At 37.0% G+C, this 12,637-nt stretch overlaps 2 protein-coding genes across 2 annotated transcripts; both read right to left on the bottom strand.

Annotated features, from left to right (window-relative positions):
- Nucleotides 1-170: 170 nt before the first annotated feature.
- Nucleotides 171-5,396, bottom strand: LOC137600420 (beta-2-glycoprotein 1-like). The gene is made up of 8 exons (XM_068322037.1): nt 5,122-5,396; nt 4,063-4,239; nt 3,545-3,641; nt 2,837-2,913; nt 2,113-2,301; nt 1,646-1,825; nt 1,129-1,326; nt 171-370 (listed from the first exon to the last, which is right to left on the bottom strand). Exons 1-8 carry the CDS (start codon nt 5,192-5,194, stop codon nt 306-308), a joined length of 1,056 nt encoding a protein of 351 aa, XP_068178138.1. The 5' UTR covers nt 5,195-5,396; the 3' UTR covers nt 171-305.
- A 1,348-nt stretch (nt 5,397-6,744) lies between these two features.
- On the bottom strand, nt 6,745-11,325 carry LOC137600472 (beta-2-glycoprotein 1-like). Its single transcript, XM_068322125.1, has 8 exons — nt 11,152-11,325; nt 10,217-10,393; nt 9,596-9,692; nt 9,443-9,519; nt 8,680-8,865; nt 8,406-8,585; nt 7,964-8,161; nt 6,745-7,550 (listed from the first exon to the last, which is right to left on the bottom strand). The coding sequence occupies exons 1-8, from the start codon at nt 11,219-11,221 to the stop codon at nt 7,441-7,443; spliced, it is 1,095 nt and encodes a 364-aa protein (XP_068178226.1). The 5' UTR covers nt 11,222-11,325; the 3' UTR covers nt 6,745-7,440.
- Nucleotides 11,326-12,637: the final 1,312 nt, after the last annotated feature.

A 12,637-nucleotide genomic window follows, 5' to 3' on the forward strand; every position in this document is an offset into this window, starting at 1 on the left:
GACCATCAATAAGCGAAACAAGAGGCTAAGAAAATGAATGAATGAATAAAAAATTTGAAGAAAGCAGGAGAATCATACTCACACTTACTAGTAGAAGGTCAGTATATCTGAGTCAGATAAAACCAGGTCTTAAAATGTAAAATTTGTGTTACATACAACAAAAAGACAACTGAATTTGAACCGTATTCTTTAATAGTACAAAGGACATCAGACTTCCACCACTTGCAGTGGTTTTATCATCATCATCATCATCATCATCATCATCATCATCATCATCATCATCAGTAAATGGATCCTTTGACGTTTCAGCATTGTTCAGTTTCTGACGGAAGTGAACTGGAGAAAAGCTTATAATTAATAAGGCTGGGCTCTGGAGAAGAGAGACGCACAGGTACATAGAGCATGTTAGAATGATGAAGCTCCGTCTCCTCTTCATTTCTTATGTATAGTTCCTGATACAAGCACAGATCTGGCTAATCTGGCTAAAGTATATTACACTTTTTCACAATTGCTAAAACCCCATTTTCTGCAGTTTTAGTGGACTAGACTAATTTTTTATATCAAACACTGTTTTGGCTAAACCTCAAACACTGTTCGAGCAACTTTGACTTTAATTTTCAAAAGCCTTCTGCTCTTTTTGGCAAAACCTTAAATACATTTCACACTGTGATACACTAGAGTTGCAAAACTATAAACACTGGCAGCAAAATATGAACACAACTCCAACACAGCTGTCATCTTTTACACATAACCCAAAATGAAACACACATTTCTAATGATGTGATCACACCAATTGGGCAGGATGAAAGTCAGTTCAGAGAGCACAGGTTGTACATGTGCTTTTATCTACAATGGACAGGGACATATAGAGAGGCAGTTTGTATGTGAGGTGGTGAATGAGGAGAAAGGGAAATAGGAAGAAGGAAAGGAAGACCAAGAACAATCACCACTGATGAAATTCAGGCAACTACTGTACACCGTGTCCTTCTCCATGACAGAAACAGGACAAAGAGTCCAAGCCAAATTTGACTGAACACAAAGACAACTTTGATTCGAATCAACAATGTAAAGTAAAGTAAACACCCCAACATACATCATACGTCATGCTTTCTGTTAAATACTCCTTACCTTCATAGCATTCAGGGATTGGGAGTTTTCCATCAAAGCATTGCGTCTGCACTGCATAACTGCAGTTCCTGGCCTTGTTCATACAGTATACTGAGACGATGTCTCTGTGCAGGACTCTGTTAGGGTTGAAGTCTTCAATCCAGATTGGTCTTTCTTTGTACAATATCCTTCCTCTTTGTATGTCAACACTGCAAGGAGCTAAAAGTCACAAGGAGTAGAAAAATATTGATATACTGATACATCAAACTACTACTAGAAACACATGTGAGTGAGTAATTTTTAAAATATCTTATTTGGAGAGGTTTGTCTGATCATTTAGATTTTTATGGGGATTGGGCCGATTAGCACAGAGTCTGGAACATATTGGGAACATGAGGACACAAATCAGACTTGGGAAAATATGAACAAATGGAGCATGTTTCTTGTTTCCTCATAAACCTTATCACCACAAGGTCATTTAAGGAAAACACCTATCATCAAAATAAGTCAAATGTATAATGATTAGCTGTAGCCCTACCCTTGCAGGATGGCTTTTCAGACCAGTTCCCGTTTTCCTGGCAAACAATCTGTTGACTTCCTTCAATCTCAAAGTGTCCATCGCAACCATAAGTAATGGTTTCCATGTAGTAATAGGTTCTCTGGTCGTTGCTCGACATGTAGCCTCTGTCAATGTTCTCCGGTGGAGGGCAGGTCACCACTACAATAAAAAAAAAAATCCATCTGATAATTTTGGAGTATACTATCTGTTTATTATTATTATTGCTAATTACTGGGTAATTTTTCTAGGCGATGGCAAAGATCATCAGACAAACTGTGAGCATTAAACAAAACCAACCAGCAATCATGACCTCATTTTTTTCTCCACACATCTCTCATTCAGAGATTTCTCTTTTGATCTTGTGAAATCATGAAATACTTCTTGCCATCTGACAAAAGTTACTCTTGGTATAATCACAGCAGCAGCTGACTTTCTGACCTTCATACCTTGACATTTAGGTGTCTTCGTCCAGGTACCGTTGGAAGTGCACTTTGCTCTTGCTTCACCAATGACTACATATGGAGCCTTGCACATGTAAGTCCCTTGGACACCATAAGGGACGGTGTTCCCTCTGACCCTCTTGTTATAAATTATCATCCCAAACTGTGGGATTGGCGCGAGATCACATTCCACAGCTAAAAGAGAAGAGACCGTACTGCATACGTAAATTCATGTATTTTAGCATGTAACACATGTATGTTCTGTTTATGTAAACCCTGGTATAATTTTGCATAGCTTATACAGATTTTACACTTAGGCAAATTCATCATGACCCTACAGTATACTTGTCGTCCATTTCAGATAACAAATTTGTGCACTTGGAAATGTGGAAAACATGGCATATATTATGACAGAAACTCAATTTTTCTATGGCAATGACTAAAAAATAAACGACTGTACAGAACTCAGAGAAAACAAACCTCCACCTCAAGCCTGCCCTTAGAATTTAGAATTACAATCTATCCATCTAAATCTATTTTGACTATATTCCACGATTACTGTTTAACAGTACGTTTTTCTTCAATACCGTATATTGCTTAATAACTTACCGACTGCACTCTTTGATTCAGCCTTGTTGAATATTTTATTTGCAATTATACATCAGTGAGTATTATCCATGACTCCTATAAATTTAAACATTCTGTATCAACAGACCAGTGGATCACCTACGCTTGCACACCGGTACTGGTGTGTTCCATGTTCCATTCGCAAGGCACTCAGAGGTGCTGGCTCCAGTCAGAATGTACCTGCATGGAAGACATATCATCTAGCCAGTTCATGTTTATTGATTTTAAAAACAACTGGATATTGATGAACCAGAGGAAAGTCAAAATTATGATCAACTTTGTTTGTTCACATCATGTACAATTAAAAATGAGATTTGGCAGCATGATTCCTGGATATAGTTGTGTTTGTTATATTCTGATGCTTGAATACTCAAAGTTTTGTTTAGCTTGGCTCACAAACTCAAATTATGTACTTAACCCTTAACCATAACCACAATGCATACAAATATATGCCAATGAGACTATAATATAGAGTTAAAGATCAACTGCTTAAAGAAAAGCTGTTACCCCAACATGCATATGGCTCTCTTTCATTGTCAGTCAATAATATTTGTTTATCAGGGCTTGTAATTGTATTCATGTTTAGATAAATTTTTATAGAATATGGCTCTGATACAACATTTTCATTTATAAGTGAACTGTGTGAATATGTGAGATATCAAATGCATTGTTTTAATAAGTAAAACAATTACATTATATAGACATGAAATATATAAATTTTAACCTCAGTGTATTGTAGACAGCAGAATGACTGAGAGACAAATTTTCCATTTAATTAAGTCAGTAAAAAACATTGGAAAAAATATTTTACCCTTCATGACAAGTATAGTTGATGGTGCTCTGGTACACAGTATCTTCATAGTACAGTTCCCCATTATATAAAGGACCAGGAAAAGGACAACGTTTTGCTGCAGGAAGAAATGTAGTGCAGAGAACATATGTCAAAGCGAAGTGTTACTATTTAGTAGTTTTTCAATGCATACATAGAAGAACACATTCATAGTCTACAGCAGTCATATACAACATTGCAGAGGTGGGGTCTAGTTATCCAGATAGCACCAAATATATTCTGTTATTTAACTAAAAAGAGCAGAGTAGGAATAATTTGGTCTTTATTTCGGATTACTTTATAGATTTTATCATACATATAATATGAAGCGTCATCAAAATTCTTCCACAATACATCAAAAGTTTTTCATTATTGCAGGTCATAAAAAAAACAAAAAACAATTCATAAAAATCAACTTGAAAAGGGTCATGTTTAAGCCTGTAATGCAGCATTTAATTATAGATATGTCACAAGTTTTCACTTGAATGATAGATACCCACATATGCACAATAACTTGGTCTTTGTCCACTCCCCCCGGGTGGTGCAGACAATCGTACGGGGGCCCAACACAGGGGTGTATCCCTGTTTGCAGTTCAACGCTAACTCTGCACCCAGGTTAAAGTACCTCTGGAGCCCATCCAGATAAATGGTATCAGCCAACACTGGCCTGTGACACACTGACAGGAAAAATGTGTTCAATGATTATAGTTGATATGTTCAAGTATTCCAATAAATTTGCATTCCTCTTCCCAATTATCAAACTCGTCTCAGTAGTATGACAGGCTCATGAACACCTTTGTCATCCGAGGAAATAAAGTACAGTAATAGTTCACCAAATAATAAAGATTATTATCTAAAAGTAAATCTCTGCATAACTAAATACTGTATGTTTGTAATTGGAAGGTATTTCTCAAAAATGTATGCAGAGATTATAAATTCTCACATGTACACACAGGCACCCGTCTCAGGACATCTTAAAAGCAATACTAAAACATTACTGTGAATACAGTATTTTCAAATCAAATTGGAATGTTTGAGCCTCTTGAATTATGCTGTACAAGTTGTACGTCATTGTATTTATTTATTTTTCTTTAAGAAAAGTACCTACTCCCTTTAATTCTTCAGAAGAATACCACACATGTATACAACAACATTGAATTATCATTAAACTGAATGAAATTCAATCCACTGTTGTATCGGACTTTTGCTGAAACAAAGTAAATCCTGTTCCACATTATTATTAAGCATTTAAAGTAGTAACATCGCCGACATAAGACAAGGAAATGACACTTGCATACAGTCAGGGAACAAAATTTTTCAACTTTATATTGGAATAGCAATGTATAAAAAAAAGCAAGCATTTCAAGCAGCAACCAAAGTTAATAACTGCCCATATCAAAAACAACATTGTTTAGTCTGAAATACTAAAACATGTCTTGTGAGAAATAGAGATTATTTGGCATTTAAGACGAGAACACAAAATAATATCTATGAACAGACACATTTTAAGCCATAACTATTCAAATGAATGCCAGCAAAAATTAACTGAAATTCAATACCGTTTTGTCCGTCTGTCACAGTCAAAAAATACACAAAAAGGCACGGCAGAAATCCAGTCAGCCTGTATTTCATCCTCGAATGTGTAAATTATTTACTCTGATCTCCAGTTAAAATGTTGAACCTCTATCACCTCTTTAACTATCGTTCCTTTGGGGGTAAAATAAGGAAACTGTCCTGTTAGCTACTGATCAGGCTGTTTCACTTTCTCCATTTTTTTTTTTAAAATCACATTTTACTGGAAGTGAAACACTCAGGCAGTGGACTTTCACTTGTTTCCATTGTAATGTTTTCAAACAGCGCTGTAGAAACACACACACACACACACACACACACACACACACACACACACACACACACACACACACACACACACACACACACACACACACACACACACACACACACACACACACACACACACACACACACACACACACACACACACAAGCTGCTGTAATAGATTTGGTCTTGTCTATCTTCTCTTGCACAATTTATCTTTTTAGTTCACTTTGGTCTTGTGATCCTCCCTCCCCCTTCTGCTGTGGCACCATCGTGTTGTGGCTGGAAATAACCAATAGCCTTTATGTATTTAAGGTGAAAAATTAATGAAACTAGAATATAATATTGCAGCAATCACAGAAATTCCAGTTTATCGTGTGTGTGTGTGTGTGTGTGAAGACTGACAAATGCCCTTCCTGAAATGCCAGTCCCAAATGGAAGAATACATTTATCACTCGTCGGAGAAAGTAAAACGTAACAAGATTAATTTGGGGCATTTTAAACCCAAACCTTCAGTCTTACCACAAAGCAGATTTTTTTTCTTCTTTTTTTTTTTTAGCATAAAGGCTTGACACACAGTTTGTGATGCCAGCCTAATAACTAAGTAAAGAAATTAAATTGAATGACTAATTTAACATGTGGATGAGGAGTAAGGTTTAGCATTTCAAGGAACCAAATAGTCTATTGTTTCCTTGAGCACTAGAAACACGCTGTGTGTAGAGGGTAAGATGGATTTAATCTTTCCAGGAAATCCTGAAATAAAACATCTCACCATCTGTCAGGATGCTGAAGCTTGGGCTTCATTTGACGTTCCAAAAATAGACAATGATCCTCCACCAAGTCCTCAAAGTCCACCAAGGCTTGTTCTGAACTCTAGACTGACGATCACAGTCGACAGATTTGAATATCATATAAAATCTATTGTCAGATTTGAAGCAGGTGGTTGCAGTTAATAATCTATAGAATTATTTTCAAAAATGGAGGCCTTTGTCCCTGAGGAATAGACGAAGATTCCACAGGAGTCCTGCCGGAAGCTGTTGTCTGGGTCTCATCTCCATTTCATGTCGCAGCAGCCATCGTGTCTCTACAAAGTACGAAAGACACTTATCTGACTGCAGAAGTCAATAAAAATAGTAGTTTTTGTTACATTTCGGGGAAACCTCCCCCCACTAATTTATATTGTGCTGAACTTGACTCTTTAAATGTGCTCATAAATGGTAAATCCAAAATACAATGAAACTTGAGAAAAAGGAACTTACTCCTGTTTTTCTTTTCCACACGGTTCATAGGATCCCGTTGTTATGTACGGTTGTAACATAATGTTGTAATGCACACATTCTGTGTTTCAATCCAGTATTTCCACATTTATTTCCCTCTGGTAATGCTCTTTATAGTCTTATCAAATCCTTTCTACTCCCAAGTGGAATTTGAAATGAAGCACTTTATTAACAAGGTGACATTCATTCTCAGAGTGTGAAGCTATCGTGACTGTTGGGCTCCTTTTATTTCCGTCTTTATTGCTGCTGCTGAGTACTAATTGCTGTGGTGTTGTCAGTTCTCACCCTAAGTGATGATTGGAAACCAGATTTGGCACCCTTTTCAGTTTATTTATGAAGTTTTTTCTTTCTCTCCCTCCCCCTCTCAGTTCCATATTTTGATTCATTCTGTGACTTGCTAGTCATTAGTTCTCATGACAGTTTAAGGCTTTTGTTAAACTGAATGTCGAGTACATGTACTTTTAGCAGCATTGACTTTCTGATGCCTCTAACATGATTAGTGACGATTCATTTCTAAGGTGGTCGTAAGCAGGAAGCTTAAGTTCTTGGATAAAAAGATGATGTGATGAATATAACATACATGGAATGAAACACATGTAATAACAGATTCAAAACTACCATAATTTTGCATTGTTAATGAAAACAGATTTTCAATACTTAATCAATAGTTATTCCAGCGTTGTAGCATATGATTAAAATTGCATTATTCATGACTAGATAATCTTTCTTTGTAACTGGTGTTCTTGGTCATTCTATGCAGGGTTATGCAGGTCTTGCAGAGCTTGTGGGGCTTGCAGGAGGTGAAACAGCACACATTTCAATTTCCGATGGGAGGGATTTGGCCCTCAGGGTGTAGTCCAACTTGCCAGGCTCTAATAGAAGATAAAGCAAAGTGACATACAGTATATTGCAATTACCATAAAATACATGACTGCATGAAAACATAATGGACATTTCCTATCTGGAGGCCGTCTGAACACAATCATTGCTATTTAATGTTAAAAATAATTTCAATTTAAAGACAGCTATATAAATGTGATTGCTTTGACTGAGATCCTAAATGATGAATATTTAAAAAACAAAATTGAGAACGAAGGAAAGGTCAACGTCAAACATTAACTTATGTTTTTAACCATCTATTGCTATTAAAACATTTATATAATTATTTACTATATCCTTCTTCACCTTTATATAGAACACCTAAAGTTAACCCTGTAGTTACCGCGCTAAATGCAAATCCTCCATAGGTGGAAGTGGGTGGTTTATGGAGCTGACAGAAACTCACCTTCAAAGCATTCTGGGATGGGGAGGTTCCCATCATTACAGGTACTGGCCACAGGGTAGCCACACCTGTCATCTCTGTTCAAACAATAGAACACAACATGTTCTCCGTGTAGGACTCTGTTGGGTTTTAGGTCTCCAATCCAGAGCTTCTTGGCATTGTAGAAGATACGACCTCTTTTGATGCCAACTTTGCAGGGAGCTGGGTGGAGAAGCAGAGCTGCTCAGAGTGTCATTTTATCTGACCCTGCAAACCCTCTCATTGAATTTACAACATCAGTACAGATTTGAAATGAAAGCAGTGCTGTTGGGAGCACGATCTGTCGTCACAGTCTCTTGCAATATAGTAATAGAAAGAAAATAGCTTCACATTTTGTCTTATTTAATTGACAGCTGATAAAGCAAATCTAGACACAGCCCCAAGATCCGATTTTACCAGCACTCACCCCTGCAAACTGGTTTAGAAGACCAGTTTCCGGTGTTTTGGCATTCCATCTCAGCCTGACCATCCAGAACATAGTGCTCATTGCACGCGTACTTCACCTTCTCCTTGTAGCCATGCTGCCTTATCACAGCAAAGGTGATGAAACCGTTCGGTATGCCGGTTGGGATGGAGCAGCTCACCTCTAGCACAATCAACAACATGTGAGAAAAATGTGATGGTATTATAAAGGCTGAGATAAGGGGACAGCGTGGATGGCACATTTTTCTTCTCTGTACCTCGGCACGTCGGTGGCTCGCTTGCTCTTCCATCAGCCATGCAGGATCCCCGCTCATAACTTGGTGCTTTAGGTGGGTTACATTCATATGTCCAGCTTTGCCCATATATAACGTTGGTTCCAATTACAGGCTTATTGTGCACAATTCTTCCATCAACAGGAGGCTTGGGCAGAGGACAATTTACGGCTATAAAGGGAAAATTGCAATGGAGTTATATTGCCATGGCATGTGTTATCTTCCATGACTAAGTCTAAAAATTAGACCACTTTGAATTTGGTGATACATTATGTATCACAATTAAGGCTAATGTTCCATTTTGATATATTACATTGAATTGCCATACTGTAAATGAAGCAACATACTGTATTTTTAAGTCATCTAATTTCTGGAAAAGTATTATTGTATAAAGATCCCACCATCGTACTTAGAAAATGAGTGTAAAATGTTGACACTATTGAAAAAGTGGGATGAGCATTTTGTATTTCCCCTACCACAAGTCTTTGCACGTATATTATATTAGAAACTATGTTAGAAAAAATAAACTGTATTGGAAAAAATAAACACCTAAATATATTATACATTTTGTGAAATACAAAAGATTTATTCTGCATACTACCTAGAATAATAAATATAAACAGGCCCTCAAAATTTTATCTTAATAAAAAAAAAAACTACCCATAAATTTTACAATAAAAATTGAAATTATTATGCTGTGAATGATGTTTCTGTTCATATTTGTACAACAATCGTATTTCTCCAATACCTTTGCAGAGTGGTGGTGGATTGCTCCAGGTACTATCATGTAAACACCTGCTCTCATTGGCTCCCAGCATGACGTACCTGGAAAATAATAGATCATTCTGTGTTCCTGTGAACTCACCTCGTGATTTGTTTGAAAATGTAAAAGGACTCTTACCCATCATCACATGAGTAGTTGAGCACACTGTTTAATGGAGCTTCTGTCCTCCCCATTGCTGTTGGCTGCAGTTGTTTGGGGATTGGACACATCTTAGCTGTAAAAAAGATGGTGCAGAACTGAACATAATCTTATAAGGAGGACAATTCTAAATAATTGTTGAGATGATTGACAGCAGAAAACAAGAAACATTTCCTACTGACTGTTTTACAAATGACCTTTATTTGTTATATATAAGGGATTTACATTAGAAACCCCTCATTTTAAATGTCTAACAGATTTTGATTTGTACACAACAAAACTCACCTTTTGATGACTTCTCTTACATGCTCATGTATTGTAAAAGAGAAACTCTGTCTTTGCATGCTAATTGAATTTTATTTCATTTAGGAAATTGTTCTTTTATTGGATTTTTTGAAAAAATTTAGTGCACAAATTTTGTGGTTGTCTCGTGGTTGATTTACTGTACTCTTAACGAAAGCAAATGAAATGACCTTTGGACCCCATCGCAAGCAGGAGAAACATCTGAGACTAGTCACCGTGGAGAACGAACCACACACTGCAATGAGGAGTTATTTCTCTGGTGGTGATGGGAGAGCTTTAGCTTCCTATTAAACCTACGGGAACACGTCAGGTCCGATTGTGTCCAGTCTCCTGTGGAGGTGCAGGTGATTCTTCGTGGTGTTGTTGTTGACGGCAAGTAGCCTAGGGCACATGTGAGGGTGACCTCTTCTCCAATCTCATAGACACGTTTTAGGATCAAGTCATCAATCCCGTCAGCGATTGGTCGGCCACATACTGGTTAGAGTAGAAATATTCAAAAAATATAAGGTGGAAAAATTCATGAAAAGAATATTTACATTCTTATTTCAGTTAGTTAATGATCCCAAACTGGGAAATTCACAAATACTAGTGGTTCCACTGGAGTCGAAGAAAGAGAGGAGGAAAGTGTGTTCGTAGGAAGAGAGAGAAGAGGAACGCCAAGAGTATAGGACTGAGAGTAGGGACGTTGAATGTTGGAACTATAACAGGAAAAGGTAGAGAGTTGGTTGACATGATGCAGAGAAGGAAGGTAGACATACTGTGTGTCCAGGAGACCAGGTGGAAAGGTAGCAAGGCAAGAAGTTTAGGAGCAGTTTCAAGTTGTTCTATCATGGTGTAGATAGGAAGAGAACTGGAGTAGGAGTTATCTTGAAGGAGGAGTTTGTTAGGAATGTCCTGGAGGTAAAAAGAGTGTCAGATAGAGTGATGAAGAAGAAGAGTGGTTCCACTGGGGCTCAAACCCAGGACCTTCTGCTTGTAAAGCAGACTTGATAATCGCCACACCATAGAACCTGCTAAATTATAATTATAAATCTAGCTTTTCAGGGCAACAGGACATAACCCTGTGCGGATTATGATGTTGCAGAACAGTGTAGACATTTGATGCAATAATATCAGTCCGGTGGTAAAACTGTTAACAAGTGAAGCAGGTATAGTTGTCCCACATGACCTGAAATGCAGTTTCTTCCTTTTTGCTCAGATACAAATGAAGTCATTATTGTGTTGTATTTTACCTTTCTTGGATGACACAGGTGTGTATAGAGCCAGTTGGCTAAAGAGTAACAAAGCCCAAATCGGAACCATCTCCTCCTCAGCAATGTCTTTTTATTGTGCTGCAGCTGCTGCTACTGCGTATGGAAGGGGCTAAAATAACAGTTTTTGAGCAAACATGCCCCTGATAGCCTGATCCAGGAAGTTGCTACTGTAAGCTCTTATGGACTGGGCACAAAGGTCTTAGCTCCAGCATATTTAACCAAAGTTGATGGATAACCTTGATTTTGTAAAAGAGCCAGCAACAGATAGAATCATGTGCAGCGCATATTGCAACAACTCGAAACACAAGTTGTCCATCTGTTGAATATTTTAAATGGGTTTTAATCCCAAAGTATCTGATTTCATGAAATAGCAAACCTGGTTTATTTAACCCACTGTGATATTTGACTCTGCCAATCATGCAATGATATCAGTTCTGTCATTATCTACTCAGTCCTATGCAAAATTACAAAATGAAAAGAACATATATGCACACCTTGAGTTATGAATGCATAGGTTTGAATGAACAACATCTTGAGATGTATTGATTGTTAGATGTTTTTTTTTTTTAAATTTCCATCTTCCTTAGTTGTTTAGGTGAATGACATATCACTCAATACACCAGAATGTTTAATAAATCAAGAGATTTCCCAAATTTTCATCAGAATGGGGGTGAGGTAATGACTGGATTTTTATTTTTAGAGCTAGCCAACAAGGCATGGGGAAGTCTTCATCCCTATGAGAAAAATAATCCAAAATAATCCAGCAAAAGACAAAAAAACAAACATATTCATAACTACACTACAATATATTTCTTATTTTTATTTACAAAATAATGATCATTATTATTATTGACAGACAGACATATCTTATTATTATTTACATCCTCAAAACTAATTATTAAAGAAAACAATCCATATTCAAAAATTCTTGTAAAATACAAATTTAAAAAGAGTAATAATAGAAATTTTCATTAATACTATAAAAAAAATTGTAATAATAAAGACGTTTGTTTTTATTACAGCTAAATAACATCTATCTACGGTCATTTTGACTGTGAGGTGCTGAACTAATCATCAGGAAAGGATTTTTTTTAGGTCGCTAAAGATGTGTAATGCGCGAAACTTCCGCACGGTGTCGCCCTTGTCTCAGATCTTAGTGAAGGCAGCGACGGCCTGTCCCTCCCGATGTGGTCCTGTTGCATGACATCAGCCGGAGTAAGAAGGAGGAAGCGGAGAGAAGTATTTGTCAAGTTGCACAAAGATAGACAGACCCGGACAGGAAGTTTGTTCACTTCTGACAAGTTGATCCGCAATTTCTGTATAAAACAGTAACTTACTTTCACAAACAATAAGAAACATTTGCTGTTTTGGGGTTTAGATTGACTAAAATAGCACCACATGCTTTGATAATATCCTCTAAAAACACCAAGATCCTTTTGGTACTTCAAATCACCATGTAGAGCTG

Source organism: Antennarius striatus, chromosome 8 (assembly GCF_040054535.1).
Source record: "Antennarius striatus isolate MH-2024 chromosome 8, ASM4005453v1, whole genome shotgun sequence".
NCBI lineage: Eukaryota > Metazoa > Chordata > Actinopteri > Lophiiformes > Antennariidae > Antennarius > Antennarius striatus.